Raw genomic sequence first — 19,683 nt, 5'->3', positions numbered from 1 at the left:
CTGCATTGGCAACTGCAAAGTAATCTGTGAATAGCTGCATTGGCAACATCTGCATTTTGTGCAGCAAAGTTCGTTTTCCACAAAACCACCTTAAAGGGGAAATAAATAAATTGCACCTTCAGTAGTGAGGTGCTTTGTCTATGTAACCAGACAAAAATTAAATGCCAAGACCTTCATACAATTTTAGTATCCAAATTATTCTCAAGATCATAATTCAAGCATAAATGAATCTTAGCTCAGAATCACCCATTTCAAGCAATGAAGTATTAAATCAAAGGGTTCTGTACAGGATCCACCAAAGCAGTCATGGTTAGGAGGTAAAAGGTGGATAAAAATTTGAATCAATATATCAGAGACAAAGTTCTAAGCTAGGCTTGCATTTAGGCATTAGTACTTCTACAATTACAAAAAGTTACAAAGTGCTTACAGCACAGGAGAAGACTGGCCCAATTAATCCATGTCTACGTTATGCTCCAACCAAGCCTCTTTGCTTCATCCTTCTTAAAATAACCATTATTACCATTTCCTTCTATTCACTTCATAATCTTACATTTTTCAAACTTTCCCTTAAAAGCATCCACATTATTTCCCTCAACAACTACTTGTGGCACATGATGCATATTCTCTGTTGAATTCCTAACTGTATGCACTAGTAACTTGTATTGATGGCCCCAGTTCTGCTCTCGCCTGCAGGTGGAAATACCTTCTCGATATGTACCTATCAAATCATTTCATAATCTTAAAGACCTCTACCAGGTCATCCCTGACAACAAGGTGTAGAGCTGGATGAACACAGCAGGCCAAGCAGCATCAGAGGAGCAGGAAGGCTGACGTTTCGGGCCTAGACCCTTCCTCTTCTCTTTTCTAGAAGTCTGTCCCGCTTTCTTTAATCATTTCCAAACAGACAATCTCTCAGGTCTGGTGTCATTCCAGTAAACTGTTTTCACACCTCTCAGCCGCTAAATGATTTTTACATCACATCAGAACTGTTCAGTCCTCCAGGGGTGCTCTATGTTTAGCACAACATCTGCTTTCAATTTTAATACCCCCCCAGCAATTAGCCCCTTTGTTCAGTGAGATGGTGAAGGCTTTTTTTTTGGAAATTAAATATGAAATTCCCTATTGAAGACCTTCTGTAAATCCAAATCTACCACTTCAATGTACTATCCTCATCTATCTTGTACTCCTCAAAGAATTTAAAAAGAACTTGGCAAACATGATTTTTCCTCTTAAAATCGACACCACAATTCTATTATAGAACAAAAGAACTACAGATGCTGGAGATCTGAAACAAAAACAGAAATTGATGTCGCTATTCTGCAGATCTGACAGCATCTGTAGGGAGAAAGTAGAGTTAACGTTTCAAGTCCAGTGACTCTTCATCAGAGCCGAAGAGTTCTGATGCTTATAGTGCCAGACCTGCTGAGTTTCATCAGCAATTCCTGTTTATTATCTCAATTCTGTAATTCATTATGCTAAGCGTCTTAAGTCTATTTGGGGAGTGTGTAACACTCGAGTGCAACGCAGAGCGATGGTGATACAGTGGTGAGCATAGCTGCCTTGAAGACCTGGTTTGATTTCCGGCCATCGCAAGCTTACGGCTTTAAATCGAACAGAAAAAACCCAAAGCCAAATGAATTGTATCGGTCGTTGACTTGCCCTGAAAATACACCAAGGTTTCATTCTTTGAGAGACACATCCATCAAATTGTTCCGATTTTCCTCTTGTTATTGATTTGCCTGTAGAAAATTTTGCCTACTTTTATAAATATTCCTTTGTTACAGTTGTATCACATGTCCATTTGGTAAAATGGATATTTTATTTTTAATGGAATGTGGACAATTTACTTTGATAAAGTTGAGTTAAGGACCAGGTGACTTTGTTTGAGCTTTCTATATAGAGAGGGACTGTTGCATGTCTGCCTGTGGAACATTATGAAATGCAAATGATCTTTTGGAGGATCTTCCAGTGAAGACACAAGGATGCAGGAGATCACTTGTGCAACTAATGGTTACGATTGTCAGGATTTTTACAGAAACTCAATACAATGTTCATTTCAAGTCTAGGGTAACCAAAATGTGAAGGAACCACTTTATCACAAGGAGGTGCAAAGGACAATAATTTATTCTCCCATTATTTCAATAGTTCATGGTATCAAATCATTAATGAGACTACTGATGTGGTCACAAGGCAGTTAGCAAAGATCTTACTGTTCTAAGAACAGCATGGATAGACTACCTGGGAAGAGATCTTGACCAGAAATCAGAAAAGGCCCTGTCTTGGGAAAAAACTGAGATTTGTCTTGCTCCAGCAAATCATCATTTTGACTACAGGGGGCTGATAACAGCTCTCAATGATTAAATTCCAGAAATGTGCATTTCTTCAAGTACCACTGTGGGTTCATCATCATAGAATCTCAACCTCCTCTTTTCCTTCATTGAACTGAAAAGAGAAATTTTAGGCCTGTCATATCTGTGATGATGTTCTTAGATTACTTAAAGTCCATGTTTCATTAAGTGTACACTGCATCTTTACAAAATTGTGAGAGAGAGACATGAAAGAGCGGAGTAGGTGCTAGTTGCAACTGCAATTCATATGTCGTTAACAATAAACATTTATTCTTTCTTTTGATCCAAACTTACAAATGTTGTGCATTTAATCTTTAAAGGCACCGCACCCAGTGGTTAAAACAGTGGTTAATCTCAGACATGCATCTTTGTGCAGTCAGTCAAGAGGTGGGAAAAAGGCATAAATAATCCTACATCTCTCCCTTCTCCACAACATCTTAGAAATGTATTTTTCTAGCCTATCTTCCCAATTTATTTATCCTGACTTCTTTTCTAAGCTTTATGTGTAGTATTTTGCCATCCTTTGCTTGTGTATCTGGTTAGTTAATGCAATTTTCTTTGGTTTCAGCGTCTCTGTTGAGTTGATTAAACTACGGCATAACATCAATTAATTGCTTCCTCTAAATGTGATACATTTCTCCATTACACTACTAACACAATTTTAAATGCTTCACATACTGTTGTTCTCATTACACATCTAAACAAATTTTCTAGTTCATTTTTCATGATTTCATTCTCATTCTTTTAAAATGAGCATTTTTCCAAAGCATCACTTTGGCCTCACATTACTCATGTCCGTTTCAATCTTGACTTTCAACTCAATTATGCTATGATGGTTGTTGCCTGGACATTCTCCTATTCTTATCTGTTTTGGTTCATTTTTCATTACCAAATCCATCAGTACTCTCATTTATCGGGCTAGTAATATACTGGACAAGAAAATTAGACTTGCAGCCTGTTGAAAACTGAATTTTCCATGCCCCTCAACCTTCCAATTTATTCAACGTTAGTTAAACTTTCACAATTATTATTCTATTTTACATATTTTAGCGGCAGAGTACCAGAGGCAACAGGATTTTGTTAAAAGTAATTTTTTGACCCATCCTTCAAACAAAATAAAAGGTAAACTCTGAAGTATGCTTTGTAAGACATCCTCTGCAGGCTTTTATTCTTATTTGTTCCTCCACTTGTGTAATAATTATTACACATGTTCAGCTCTTAATGGATCAAACAGAACAGAGCTACGTCCTATATATTAAAGCAAGGGAATTGGAAGGAAGATGTTTAGAAGACTGTGTGGAAGATTAAGAACCTACTGAGGAAATATTTCTTAGTACTATTTTAAATGTTTAAAAGTTGGGAGTTGAACTGGAAGAAGCCCAAGTTACCTGAAGTTTGCCTGCAGCACAGATAATGATAACAAGAAGAATGCTACTTACTCATGATTCATTTAAAGACATGTTATAATGAGATTTAAAATAGTTTCAAAATATTTACCTAGGATAAGGGAATTGTTATTTGATCTAATTGGTTATAAATATCCACAATTAAAATTTTGCAGTAAGACAAGTATCAAGTTGTTTTCCACATTGACCCACGAATCCATTAATTAGTCGAATGATTAAATGTGCGAGTATTTCAAGTAAAAATTAACTAGAAACACATTAAAATGCCAGGCATCATTTGCTGCCAGTAATCAACTTTTAAAACTATTTTAGCTGCACAGTACCAGAGGCAACAGGATTTTGTTACATAGATTTTTTGACCCATCCTTCAAACATCTTACCAAAAAAGGTCAAAGTAAAAGGCAAAGCTCTAAAGTGTGCTTTGCAAGGCATCCTTCAGCCTTTTATCTGTAGTTTTTCCATATAAGCTACTTCCTATGGATTCCTCAAAAGCCAAGAGTTGAATTCACAGCAAAAGCCACACCATACAGGGGCAGATCACAAGTGGGCACCCAAGCAGTCATCTAATTAGATAAAAAACCTTGACTACACAGCAGAGAGTTCAATAAAGGAACTCCCCCACAACGGTATCAAATTTTGATGTTACCCACCAAACTTAAATTACTAGCAGTTTAACCTGAATATTCCAACGGCACAATCAAGGTAACAATTGATATACAGCAACACTTGAAAAACAAGCTTTACAAATTAATTTTTCAATTGACCAAAGCAGCTCACTGTTCATAAACTTCAAAAACTTGATTTTCATGAAGTACTCTAAGTGATAAAAGTACTTTCTCTGGAGAGAGAACCTTTTTCTTACTTCCTTTTAAAGCAAGTTATTGAAAAACAGTTTTGTCGTAGAACAGTGTGATTTTATGCACATAGTTACCACATCCAGGTACCAGTAGTTCTCCTATAATGTGATAGTTGTGTTCTTATGTAACCTCGCGCTGTAGAAAAATCGCATTATCAAAAAAATCGCCATTAGAAATCGCATTATTGGGAAATCGCTATACCTGTACAGCAGAAAATTCACATTATCCAAACAGCGTCCACTATTCATCAATCACGTTACAGCCAATTTGTGTCAACGAAACATCTTCTAGCAGAACGACCCATATTCCAGTTCTGAGGAAGGGTCATCAGACCTGAAACGTTAACTCTGATTTTTCTTCACAGATGCTGCCAGACCTAAGCTTTTCCAGGAACTTCTGTTTTTGTTTCAGATTTACAGCATCCACAGTTCTTTCGGTTTTTACTCCATTCAGATGTCGGGCAAGACAGTTGTTCTTCTGCTTTTTGCTCAATCAGTTGCTCTCAAAAGGTACATCTAAATCTAACACTTGGAAATCATCCTCTCAACCTCAAATGAATGTTTAATGTTTAATTGGTTTCTCGAGAAAATGCATGCCACCACACATTTCCAAAAAACAATTATTTTGCATGTTTAGACTATTTTTCTTCTCACCTCAAAGTCAATGAGTTGTAAATCTGCTATCAAAGTGCTGAGGAGGCCACTGTTGTACAGCTCCTGAGCAAGCTGTGCCACTGTTTCAGTCTGGGGTTCCTTCTCATTTGTACCATACAAGATTTCCTTCATTGCTACTAGATTCTTTGACACTTCTTCTGTGGCCTGGACGAAAAAAGAGAGACATGTTTAGGAAGCAGGTGCTCTAGTACAAACAAATTCACTAAGGTATAAAAGTCAGTAAAGCTCAAGGGAATGGCATGCATCTTAAGTATTTACACCACCAGTTGCCTTTAAGGTCTGAGATTCCCCTTGAGTCATTCTGCTGGTTTAAAAACATATTGAAACAGAGTTTCTGGTCAGACAGTAAAGCACTGTTTACCATTTCCAGCAATTAGCAAGAAGTTAATTGTGTTCTACTACACTGAACAGGAAGTTAGGAGTTTGGATCTGCAATGTAGTAAAAAGTGAATCCTTTATTTGCCAGGTCAACAGCAAGACAAACAAAACAAGGAGCCCCTTATACAAGGTAGAAGTAGGAAAAAAAAATCTAGTTCTGTTGAATTAACTCCATGCAACATTAAGAACAAACCACTGATCCATGTGATCTTAACTGCTGATCTTAACTTTGAAAATGACATCAGTGATAAAAACACAAAAATTGTTTTCAGATACTCACTGAAGATTTAAAAAGAACAACCTAACTTGTCAATTCCTGATGGATGACTGCACGACTTGGTAGTGCAGTTAAAAATTGTTTCCCAGACAGGATGTCATGAAGAATGGCTTCACACGAGTAGGGAAGGGAAATTTGGAACACTCACCTTTTGAGGTTTGGGAGGGGGATCCTTTTAAAGTTAGAAAACTGAAATTTATAGATTGTTTGGAATGATAAAGAAATCAAGGTGGGGAAATTGTACTAAGATGTAGACCACTAGCCTGAATGGTTTCTTGTTTCTACATTCAGAGCAAAAAAAATGATTTGCTGAAATGAAACTGGAAAGCAACCACAATGAGACAGTGGGGTACTCACATTTCAAATCAGCCACTGTCTTATTGAATTTTGTAGCAGGTTCAAGGGCTAAATGGCCTAATCCGACTCTTAATTTCTACATTCATTTGCAGAAGAAGGGAGACTAACTTGAGAATGTTGGGAAAAGCTGGAGAGTAAAAGTGGGAGTGTCCGACAAAGGAACTGGAAATTCAGATTATCAAACATTTGTCATGCATTGGCTATAAACCACTGTACAACACTTGCACTAGCCAGCCAGTGGCACACGTTTTGGAAAATACTTCTCACGGTTTGAAACGGCATTGGAAGACAAGGAATTAAAAAATCTGTCATATATATTCCAATAAATACCTGTAACTCTGAAATTAATCGATTAGTCTGGCAAATCTTCTTTGATCTGCTTCGAATGTATTTATACCCTTCCTTAAATAAGGAGGCCACTATGCTCCAGATATGGTCTCATTAGTCCTGAAGAAGGGTTTCAGCCCAAAACTTTAGCTTACCTGCACCTCGGATGCTGTCTGACCTGCTGTGCTTTCCCAGCCTCACACCTATAGGTAAGTGATGAAGCCATAGTCTAAGTAAAACATAAACTCCCTCCTTTTCTATTAAATTCCCTTCATAATAAATGACAACATTGTTAGATTTCTTAATATCTATACTGTACCTGCATACAGCCTTTTCCGATTCATGCACTAGGACACCAAGACCTTTTGCATCTCAGAATTCTGCAATGTCTCACCATTCAGATAATGTTTCTTTTTTATTCTTCTTGTCAAGATGGACAATTTCACATTTTCCACATTATTCTCCATTTGCCAGACCTTTGCCCACGCATTTAACCTGCTTCAGTCTCATAGCTACCAGGGAAAGGAATGGTACCAGTAGCTAGAGAATGGCATTTGTGGCAGGTACTAAAGACATTGGCTTTGATCTTTATTTGACAATACTTGACTAAATTTCTGCTCATTCAGTACTGGATGCCAGACAAACAATGTCACCATTTAAAGATAGTAGAGATATTTAATGTGGTAATGGTGAGTTACAGTTAGATGTCATTGATGTACACAGGAAAAATAGATTTAGCATTTGCAGATTACATCAAAAAGCAGCATAAAAATAAGAAATAGGAGGGGGCCAAGAATAGATCCTTGGGGAGACATCAGGGGTAATGATGGGAAAATGGGACAAGCAGCTATTACAGGCAGAAAACAGTTCTACTGGTCATACTGTCAAATGACCAGATGCAGTTGTTTTTTTCCCCACAGCTACAAAATAAAGCACAACGGATTCCAGGCAAACTTAAATTTTTAGTCAGTTATATAAAAGACAGACCCCAGGAATTTACCATCTCTGTACATGCATCCTTTTCTTCATTGCATTAACCAACAGCACCTTATGGTAAACTATTTGTCCATGTAGAAAAAAAAAACTCATTAAAAAAGATTTAAATGTTAGTTACCAAATGATTAGATTAATAAATGTGCAAGTGATTCAATATCATACAGCAGAGATGTGTCATGCACCACTATGGAAAGTCAAAATTGTGGCAAAAATCCTATTAACTGATGAAACAACAGTTTTGTTCAGACCCTCATGCCAAATTGCAACCATGCCATTTTGGTAATGGTAGAAACAGAGCAAATAGGTGGTGTAGGCCTTTCAGCCCATCAAGCCTGCTCAGTCATTCAAGGTGATCACAGCTGATCCTCTACTTCAATGACACATTCCCGTCTTTCCCCGTTCTATTCCACACTTTTCGTGTTTAAAAATCCACTTTTCTAAATATATTCAATAACCAGACCCTCACAGTCTTGAACCTGTGAAATTCTGTACTGTTTAACACCAAGTAAAGAAATTTCATTTCATCTCAGTCCTACATGGCCTGTCTTGTATCCTGAGACTGTGACCCTTTATTCTAGACACGCCAGAAGAATCAGCACCCCTGCATCCAATCTGTCCTGCCCTATCAGAACTTTGTACATTTCAAATGAGATCCCCCTCATTTTTCTAACCACCAGTGAATACAGACCAAGTCGACCCAATCTCTCCTCATACAACAATCCTGCCATCCCAGCAGTCAGTCTGATGAACCTTTGCTGCTCTCCCTCCATGGCATGTATATCTTTAGGCAAAGAGACCAAGAACATTTTCTTGGCATCAACAGATTTGTCACCAACATGAAAATCATCCACAGAATAGGAAGATAATAGATGAAGTTGCTGACTGGAGATACTAAGACCTGAACACACTGAATACACAAAAAGTTCTATCAATCCAAGTGAGCTGTACTTTACAAATTTCAAAGTTCATCTTATTGGTTTTGAAAGGCAAATGTCACTACCTGTATCAGCTGTGGCAGAATGCTCATTCGAGAAGTTGAATAGAAATCACCCTTTGGTTAGAGATCAAAGCATATGTAGAGTGATGGTTCTCAAAGGTGATGTTGGTCAACATCTTGCCCAAACTACTTCCGACATGAACCATACATATTAAAATTGTCATTAAACATTTCCTGGTATCCCAGACTGTAGAGGGTTTTCTTTCCTGTTACTGTTTTGCATGGCCAATTCCGTCCTTTTTCTTTTCTATTCTTCTCTCCCAACTGCCTTTTGCCCTTGCTGTACTTTGACCTAAGTAATCACTACCTTCTATTTGTCAAATACTACATTTGGTGTCGAGCAAGATTTCTTTCATTATAAAACATGCTTTTGAGATTTAGCATACATTGGAGGAAGATTCAATAATAATAGTCAACATTGCATTGGATAAATATTATGAAGAAAGAAATTTACAGCGTTATCAGGGAAAGAGGAGAGGAATACACAGCACTTATACAAATAGCAGCACAGCAAGTGCAAATAATGATCAAGGAGTAATAGTATGGAATAATACAAAGAAGATTGGGTGGTGAGCATTACCTTTTGCAGTAGGGTAATGGTTTAAACGAAGAGCTGGGAAACTATAACTTTACAAAATCATTAACAAGCTAGGCAAACTGGTCACTAAAAGTAGCATCTTCTCATGACTTAAAGACACAAGGACATGTGCTGATGATTCTTGACTCAGGTCAGTAAATAGAATCAGTATAGGTGGAAATAACAAAAGGCAGAAAAATACAGGCAGTGCAGCTCACAAGTAGCAATTGAACAAACTATCCATTAAATAGGAAGAAAAGCTTTAACATGTTCTGAAAAAGGGCCATTCAATTCAAAAACATGAACTGTTTCTCTTTTAAGTGCTGCTAAATGTGCTGCATTTTCCAGAAATTTCTGTTTTTTGTTTCAGATTCAGACATCTGCAGCTCATTGGTCAAATATGATAAAACAATCCATTGCAGTTGTTTGAGGAGGTAACTATGCTGTGGATAGAGGGTAACTTGGTTCATATACTGTACTTAGAGATCAAGAAAGCTTTTGATAAAGTGTCACATCAAAGGTTACTGTGGAAAATAAAAGCTCAAGGTGTAGGGGATAGCATATAGAATATAGATGCGGATAGAAGATTAGCTGGCTAACAAACAGACAGTAAGTGTAAATGGATCTCTTTCAGGTCGCCAAGTCGTGCACCACAGGCATGGACCTGGTGCTGGACGTAAACCGTTTAACATTTATATGAATGACTTGAAGAGATGGAAAGTATGGTTGACAAACCTGCTGACAAAACACAAACAAACAGGAAAGTAAATTGGGAAGAGGGGACAAGGAGGTTACACAAAGATATTAATAGCTTAAGCGAGTGGGCAAAGCTGTGGCAAAAGAGAGTATAATGAGGAAAGTTATGAAGTTGTCTATTTAGGCAAGAATAATAAAAGCAAATTATCCAAAATGGTGAGGAATTATGGAGCTCTGAAATGCAGAGGGATTTCACGTCCTTGCTTGTGAATCATCAAATATTAGTATTCAGGTATGGCACATATTTGGGAAAAGATGTTATCATGCATCATGAGTAGAATTCAATATAAAAAGAACTTTATGCTTCAATTATACAGGGTACTAGTGAGACCGCATTTTGAGAACTGTGCACACAGTACTGGTCAGCTTATTTAAAAGGAAGGATATAAATGCATTTGAGGCAGTTCAGAGAATGTTACTAGACTAACACGTGCAATGCGCAAGTTGCCTCATGAGGATACATTGGAGAAGCTAAGCTTGCGTCCATTGGTGTTTAGAAGAGTAAGTGGTAAACTGATTGAAACAAAATGCTGAGGAGTCTTGACAAGATAGATGTGGAGAGGATGCTTCCACTTATGGGAGAATCTTGCAGGGGTTCCTGTTTAAAATCATTGGTCACCCATTTAAAACCAAGATCAGGCAAAAAACACACTCTCTCAAAAGAGATAACACAGTGTGGAGCTGGAGGAACACAGCAGGCCAGGCAGCATCAGAGCAGCAGGAAACTACTTCCACCAGCTGCCTGGCCTGAAAAATTCTTGTACATTTTGAAGACAGAGATAGATAGATCTGTGTTAAGCAAGGGGCTGTAACATCATTGGGATAGGCAGGAAATATGGATCTGAGATTTCTATGTGATCAGACATGATCTTATTGAATGGCAGAACAGGCACAAGGGACTGAATGACCTACTTCTGTTCCTAATTCACTTGTCGGTCATATGCTCACATCAATTACTTCAGAGCAACTAATCAATACTTAACACACAGTGCAATAAAGTGACACAGTCTGAGTTACATGTATAAATTTTGGATTGAGGGCTTGAACCCATGATTCTCTTATTTAAGCATGTTTCTACTGAGCCAAGCATGAAATCAGTAATGAAAAAATGCTCTCCTGTTACCAAAGTAACCCATACTAATTCAAGTTCTTGAAGCTGTCAGAATCAATTTCTTGAAAACTGAAGTTACGCCTCATTTATCCCATAAAACATGCAAGCTCCCATTAATAGTTTCACATTGGCATTTTGTTATTGCCATTTTAAAAGGTCAGAGAAGTGGAAGTGAATGTATTACAATATCGTGTTTGCCTTAACACTTAAGGTCATTTCAAACTGTAAAGCCAAAGATCTCATGTGTAACAAACATAATTCCCTGTACACCATTATAAATACAAATTGCTTTAGTTTTGTTTGGTATGTAAGTAAGCAATTTAGCTATTTGTGAAGGTGTGCTGCAAGTGATCAGAAAAGGACGTATACAAAATATCTTTCAGGCCATAAAAACCGAAAGAACTGTAAATCAGGAACAAAAACAGAACAAAAATCAGAGTTAATGTTTCAGATCCAGTGACCCTTCCTCAGAACTGAGAACCGAGTTCTGAGGAAGGGTCAGTGGACCTGAAACGTTAACTCTGATTTTTCTTCACAGATGCTGCCAGACCTGCTGAGCTTTTCCAGCAACTGTTTTTGATCTTTCAGACCATATCGGATATCTGTCAATATCAACCAACAGTGTCAGAATAATCAAGTTAACAGTCAGCCCAGAAAGTCCAGTTGAAAGATGGACAAGAAATAATCATGCTAGTGTGACAGATTGCCAGACACAATGCAGGAGGTTCATTATTGCTGCTTAAAGGTTATCCAAGCACCACCTATGGTCAAGTACATTTAAGAAATATCAGTGCAGGGTTAAATTCAGAAAGTGGTCCAACTTCCCACGTTACAGCCGCGTGAGTGAACTATTCTTTGATTATTCAAGAATTTTGGTTTAAAAGGAGTTTGGAGAAGCTTGTTTGTTATTGACAATGCCTCCATTTATTATTCTAAATTAGTTCTTCTCTTTAGTACTTCCAAATTGGTTTTAAGTGTTTGGAAACAGTTCATAGTGCTTCATATATATGAAACCACAAGACATTCTTTAGGAGTCACTTGATCCCACGTGCAATATGATTCTCAGGGGTAGAGTGGGATGGATAAGTTTTACCTGGATGCATTGACTTGTGAAGACCATCCAGAGTGGCACAGGTCAACTACTAAAATAACTCAGATTCAGGATTTAACTGCAGCGCATAGTGGTGATGTGAATGCCCGAAGGCAACTTTCCATCATCTGCAACAATTGTTTGATGGCAAGTGCTGACATATCTAGGACTGACTGAATCAGCACAGACCCATTTTAGTGATACTTTTTTATACATTTTTGTCAGAACAGTGAAATCTATGCAAAAACCCAAATTAATAAACATAGCCCAACTTTATAAACTATGAAAAAAACTTGTAAACAAAATGTTTATAGTCAAGATTAGTCTGATGTACAGCTGAACTGAATGCCAAGTTACAGTCTGTAGTTCGGTGATTTGCACAAGTTCAACATTCTGCAAACGAGCCAGATGTTTGCCCTCCAATATTGACCCAATGTTAAGACTGCAGTGCAAGCACATGAGCTCAATGTAAGCAAACCATAGATCAGATCAGCAAGTTTCCTGACTGGAGGTTTGATAATCTGGGTACAATATTCATTTTTGGCAACTTTTCATAAACAATTTTACCTAATTTGCTGTTCAACATCTACCCAATTCAGCAAGTCATTTCTTGACCAAAGTGCTTTGCTAGTCACCTCCATAAATAATCTCTAACTTTCAGAATAATTCAGACTGATGGGTAATCAATTCTACATTTCTCTTCTCTCCCAGTGAAAACAAAAGCAATATTAATCTAATCTTATACATTCTGGTCTATAACTGGATTTACTGAACAAAATTGAAATTTAGGACTCAAACACAGTATAGCACTCTTCAATACACTGACCGTTGCAAGCTTAAAATGTTGATTATCAAAGCATATTTCCCCTCCATCTCCCTGTCTTCTATAAGTCCACAGCTTGGAATGCAGGCTTTACAAATTTGTAAAAATGTGTTTTTTTAAAAAACAGGAAATATACTACCAGTATTTAAATCAGTTTTTCTGCAGAGTTACAAAGGTTCTGTGGTTTACTTGCCTCATAGATATGTCTAATGTAAAATGCATGAATACCACATCTGCTGTTGCCCACCCCTCAAATGATCATCTGGCTGCATGAATTGTCCCACTCAGAGCATAACACATCACTCTTTACCCAACATCTGATAGTAATTTCCACGTGCAGGAATGAGATGGGCAATACATTACTTTCAGTGCAATGTGAAACTAGGGCTTCAGCAATTACTGCAGAGATTATGTAAACTGTCAAAGTGAAAACAGAGTTCAAATACACGAACAAAAAAAAAAATCAGCTTGGATTTGCACAGAACAGAAAGCTGGCAATAAATTTAAGCAAATTTGAGAATTTTATCAAATAAAATGACAGTGTCTTACCACATATTTAAAGATTTTAAGCTCAGACTAACTTTTGAAGATTCAAAAGCAAGTCTGCCCACAAAGGAAGAGGATGAATTGGTTCTTTCTATTACATTTTATGTTATTAACATTAATTTCAGGTACTGTTTATGTTAGTCAATAAACTTTCCTATGACAAAGAACAAGTTAAAGGCTTTGGTGTCACTTTTGTTGCTATAATTTAATAAAATGCAATGACTGACTGTGCAAAAGGTTTTTAAATGTACAAAATAAAAAATGCGAAAAGCTACCAACACTAATTATATTTTTTGCCCTTCCTTCCAAGCTTGACTTCAATAGAGAGAGACTTTTCAAAGGTTTGTAACAATGACGATAGTGACAGCAGCAATAGGAAATGAGGAGCCAAAAGCATCACATACATTAAACAATAGATTGAGATGAACATATTATCGAAGGGTGATTTTTCTTCTCATATATATGCTAAACAAACTGAACAGTAGAATCTTGTACATCAAATCTGGGCTTTGCTAACTTGCCAAACTTTGCATTTCTATTTTTATTCCCAAAACTTGATAAAACGATGGATAAATTGTTGCCTTAACTCAAAGTAACTAGGTAATTATTTTCAACAACATGTAAGAATGTAACAGTGACAATGAAAAGATCTCTCACGTTAGTGATATTCTGTGTTGTGTCTAACACTAACTAAAAAATACAACAGAAAAGTAGGTCAACGAAGACATCTTAAAAGGTCCTCATTGTACAGTGGTCAAGTGCCTCTGTCTGAGCCAGGAGGCTTGGGTTCACGTTCCACCTGGTCCAGAGGTGCGTAATAACATCTCTGAACACTTATGATCCAGACCAAACATTCAAAATGTTCAGAAGATAGCCCAGACCCTAATGTTTTCAGGTAACTGTAAAGTGCTGCATTCCAGATGCAATTCGATTGGTCAAACTACTTGATGTTAATCAAAACAATTTATTCATACAGTATGGTTAAAATACGAAAGAAAAATGAACTGACTTAATTGTAACAATCAAAATGCTTAACAAAACAGTAGATACAGAAACTATTACTGATTAACTGTTCCAATATAATAACATCCTATAAACATACCCTTGGCAAAGGCAAAGGCAAAGTCAATGTCAATAAAATAGATTGTGTCACATGCAATTCTAGCAGCCCAGGAGGAAAAACATCAAGAGAAAACTAAAGAATGTAGCAGTGGAGATGTATTGCAGCTTCCAAACTGTGCTGAGACTCCAGCAACAAGTGCTGAAAACTAAAACTAAAAATCTTGGCTGTGGGAGCTTGACCACATTCATTCAGGCACTTCTATTGATCCAACAGTTTTTTTTAAATACCAAGACCTCACAAGCTGCTTACTTTAAGAGTTTTCAGTAGACTGCTCATCAGTTCTGCCTTAAAACCTCCCTTCGAAAAAAAAGGACTACACACACCTCAAAGCTATAGTATTGTCACAACTGGTTAATTAGGAAATATTTCTAAATTCAAGTTGCTACATGTATCTTTTTGCTCAGATGACTATCACTACAAACACCTGCTGTTTCATAGAGAAAATTGTTTATTTAAGTATAAAACTGGTTTCTACATCTGTGAATTCAATTTGAGCTTTGATAACTTCTCAATAATATTAATTCTACTCTTCAACCTGCCACCATTTCAGCATACTGAATAAAAATATCTAGTGGAATGAAATAAAATTCTCATTTACTGAGATCAAACAACTGATCTTAGGGTGTGAACAACTATCCTGCAAACAAATTCAATATCTAAGCCATCATCTGCTTAGCAGCATCATAACCTCGTTCAAAACAGTTTGCTGAACTTGAGAAAGGGCAACTGTATTCCTCAATACCTATTCTTGGATTTGAAATCCAATAAATGTCAAATACAGGAAGCATTCTGTCAAAGTCTAAAGTTGACATTCCAGGCTCCAGAGCCACAGTTTCTTCACTTTTTTTAAAAAAATGTTAAGCACACAGCCCTCAGCTTTGGAATATCACCTCATACATGGACAAGAGATATTTTGATTCTGCCACTGGCTTGAAAAAAGAACAAATGAGAACGAATTTCACAGAGTAAATTATTTAGATAGAAGAATGGCTAACTAAAGAAAGTATCGAGTCCCAGCAAAATAAATTTAAATGTGGTCAGAGGGAATACCCACACCAACCCTCTTCTGACTGGTCTAGGCATTGCCCTGAGAAATTGAGAGATCACCTGCAATTTGGCAACTGGACAACACTTGCTATATTATCTTGAGCATGCAAAGAATTATGCTAACCTATTTAGGACTGTCGCTCAGGCTTTACATGTTCTGGAAGCTACATATATTAATACACAGGGACCTGGTCTTTGCAGACTGAAAGTAAATGTATAGGATGGCACCAGTTTCAATGTAAAATTAGTTAACAGCTATTCTCTGGTTCATTTTTAAAGGCAATGCCTGGACCAGAGTCAACGTGCCTTGTTTAAAGTTTAAACAAGATTGGGAGTTAACTGTCAGTTATTGACTCACATTCCTCATGGCAACAATTTTCCCCAAACAGAGCTCATTTGTCAAACAATCAGCACTCTCCTTTCAAACAGTATGAGTGTTGTTTCCTTTTACTTTGGTAATTTGTTGAGAACGGTCCTGATGACTGCAAGACAAAAAGGTTTCTCTCAAATGTGCCATTTTACAGCAATACACAACTTTTATCAAACATGTAGGTAGTGGAGTTTTTTTGGCAGGAGTTTTTACATATTGAACTCATATTTCTTATTTTGCTCAAACAGTGTGTACACTTGTCTCTAAAACTGTCGATTCAACTGGGAATACTCAAATAAAACTAGACACTGAACCAAAGAAACAACCTGCAATTTTACTTATCTGAAAGCTGATCATTGCTAAAGCCCGTAATCAAGCTTTAGAAACTATGAAAAATTTAAAAACATATTACAGCATAATTTCAGTTCTAAAATCTTCATTCTTACAATATAAAAGCACAGCGTACAAATTCTAGAAAACAGCAGATTGAGCATCAATATCTATCGAAAAAAATAATTCTTCTGAGACCACAGCTAGTAATGTTAGGAATTCTGGGATCACGGAAGCACTAGAGGTGCTTCTGATTCCAAGGCAAGAGCTATCAATTGAGCCACAGCAGACAAACAATTAATTGGATGCAAAATAGTTTGGAATATACTGCAGATATATTAAGAGTAAAAGCTTCTTTGAAAGCTAGACATCATAATCTCAGGGTATTGCTGACATTCTCGCTGGCAAGCTAAAAATTTATACAACCAAGAAGCAGAAAAAACTATGAATACTAAAGCATCCGAAGAACTGATACTTCAAAAGATCAGGAAGCAATTGTTTGTGTTCATTTAATGATACTAAAGCACACACATGGGGTTTCATTAAGACATTATAGATGAGCTCCCAAGCCTGCTTGAATAACAATTCTTTAAAACAAACCAATAGTGCAATAATCAATTACACATTGCTTTGCTTACGTTAGCACACTTGAGTAAATAATTCACCATGTTAAATACTTTAGATTTAGAATAAATCATATAATCATGCAGTAAAGAGGACATTTAGTCTATCAAGTCTGCACCATCAAAACTATATTAAACCTATATTTATCCTATTTTCCAGTCCACAGGTTTGAAGACTATGACAGTCAGTGCATTGAGTATAGGAACTGGGAGGTCATGTATAGGACATGGGTTAGGCCACTTTTGGAATACTGCGTTCAATTCTGGTCTCTGCTATAGAACGGATGTTGTGATACCTGAAACGGTTCAGAAGAAGATTTACAAGCATGCTGCCAGGATTGGATGGTTTGAGCTGTAGGTAGAGGCTGAATAGGTTGGGGCTATTTTCTCTGGAGCATCAGAGACTGAGGGGTGACCTTATAGAGGTTTGTAACATCATGAAAGGCATGGATAGGGTAAATAGTCAAGGTCTTTTCCCCAGGGTAGGGGAGTCCAAAACTAAAGGGCATAGGTTTAAGGTGAAAGTGGAATGCTTTAAAAGAGGCCTAAGGGGCAACTTTTTCACACAGAGGGTGGTGCATGTATGGAACACTGCAGAGGAAGTGGAGGAGGCTGGTACAATTAGAACATTTAAAAAAAGAGATCTGGATGGGTATATGAATAGGGAGGGTTTAGAGGGATTTGGACCAAATACTGGTAAATGGGACTACATTAATTTAGGACATCTGGTCAGCACAGACAAATTGGAGAGAACGGTCTGTTTCCACGCTCTACTATGACTATTTCAAATGCTCATCCAAATACTTTTTAAAGGTTGTGAGGTTTTACATCTCAACTACCCTCAGGGCAGAACATTGAAGATCACGCAATTTTAAACCTTCTATCTTTCACCATAAAATTATGCCCCCTTGTTATTTATTGACACTTCAACTCAGGGAACAGCTGCTTTCTATTCACTCTGTGCATGTCCCTTATAAACTCACCCAATATTAAAGTGGCTATCACATTTGCCTAACATGCAAGAGGTGCCTAGTTCAAACCCAAGCAGAAACAGTGATGCGGCCTTGGTATTACATGCAGGGTTCTTGGGGTGCAGTAGCAGTGTCCCGACGTCTGAGCCAGGAGGCCCAAGTTCAAGTTCCACTTGCTCCAGAAATATCATAACGTATCTGGACAGGTTTATTACAGAAAATTAGCTTATAATCTTATACAACTCAATCAGGTCCATTCTCAACCTTCTCTGCTCCAAAGAAAATAACCCAAGCTTATCCAGTCTTTCTTCAAAGCTAAAGTGCTCCATTCAGCAACATCCTGCTGAATCTCCTCTGTACCCACTTCAGTGCAATCACATTCTTCTTATAACACAGTGCATAAAAATGAGTGTAAAGTTATGACATAAATTGCTTTCTTACGACTCAGTGACTACAACCAACTCAAATCCTCCAAAACTCTCATCCAAAATACCAGCCCATGAGGGCAAGGATGACAGGTGTGGTATTTGGGATGGGTGGGCCCTTTAGAGAAAAAGCAGATGTAAATCCCTACGCAAATTCTTGAAAATCCTACACTGTCTACATTCATATGCCACCAGAGACAGAAATATCCCAATTCTTTTTACATACATACCATAATACACAGGCAGACTGAAAATTAAAATCCTTTCTTCATTAAAACTGAATTCCTGAACGGACGTGAAATGTAATATTTAACCAGCTTCACTTAAGCAAGTATTTTGCTTTGTGCGTTCACACTCATTATTAGCAACATTTCTCTACTTTGGAGGGAAGCTTATTTAAAGAGGAGTTGCATCAAATACCAGAATGGTTCAAGTTAAGCTGGCTCTGCCAAACTTAATTTCTCTGCAGTAATTATACACTCAGCAAGTAATAATGCTTCTCTTCACCCACCTCCTCCAACCACCAATGCTGTGCAGTCTCCCCTCTCGCTGGTTGTTATAACAGGATTACTCAGAACAGAAAATCAAGTCATCTCTTTCAACTTGCAACTACCCTTCTTTAAACTGATTTTAAGCATGTTGATGCAGGTGCAACAGCCCCTTCTCTTTAAATTTAATTCAAGGTGAAAATGTCAGTACAAAGGAAGGCAACGGTTTTAATTAATGGGATTCGTTGGCAACATCAAGCACTTCAGTCACAGTTAAATCAAGTATATCCTCTTTGTAATGCGATTTGTTTTTGCCTGCATATACAGTGCTGAACTCCACATGACGTACTTTCGACAAAACCAAGACAAACACCATGAACCACAAGATGTCAATGCCTTCAACCACCAAAAGACTGGTACCTAAAGGAATTGGAAAGATCTGTGCCCAAATTCTCAGTTACATTTACAACTTCAGAGACAGTCTAAGAAATGTAATTTCAAGAAATTATATCTACTTGTATCTGTTTTCAACATTAATTCATGGCATTTTGCATTACAGGCAAAGCCAACATTTATTGCCCATTCTTAACTGCTCACTCTAATTGTGATGACAAGTGCTTTCTTGAACTGCTGCAGTTCACAGGATATAGTGTTAGAAAGGGAGCTCCAGGATTCTGACTGAGCAGCAGTGAAGTAATTGCAAAATATTTCAAAGTCAAGATGGTGGGTGACTTGGGTGAGTAATTACATGTGGCGATGGTCCCATGAGCTTGATGCCCTGCTCTT

General features: G+C 37.3%; 1 protein-coding gene across 2 annotated transcripts in view; it reads right to left on the bottom strand.

Annotated features, from left to right (window-relative positions):
• Positions 1–19,683, bottom strand: part of LOC109914776 (calcium-binding protein 39) — an 80,965-nt gene that overhangs the window by 3,947 nt on the left and 57,335 nt on the right. For both annotated transcript variants that reach the window (XM_048604415.1, XM_048604414.1), the window contains exon 3: positions 5,265–5,429. In XM_048604415.1, the coding sequence (XP_048460372.1) occupies positions 5,265–5,429 (165 nt within the window). The remainder of the gene's footprint in view (positions 1–5,264; positions 5,430–19,683) is intronic.

This window comes from Rhincodon typus, chromosome 13, assembly GCF_021869965.1.
Source record: "Rhincodon typus isolate 14 chromosome 13, sRhiTyp1.1, whole genome shotgun sequence".
Lineage (NCBI taxonomy): Eukaryota > Metazoa > Chordata > Chondrichthyes > Orectolobiformes > Rhincodontidae > Rhincodon > Rhincodon typus.
The sequence above is the reverse complement of the archived record's forward strand: the minus strand, read 5'-3'. Positions and strand labels throughout refer to the sequence as shown.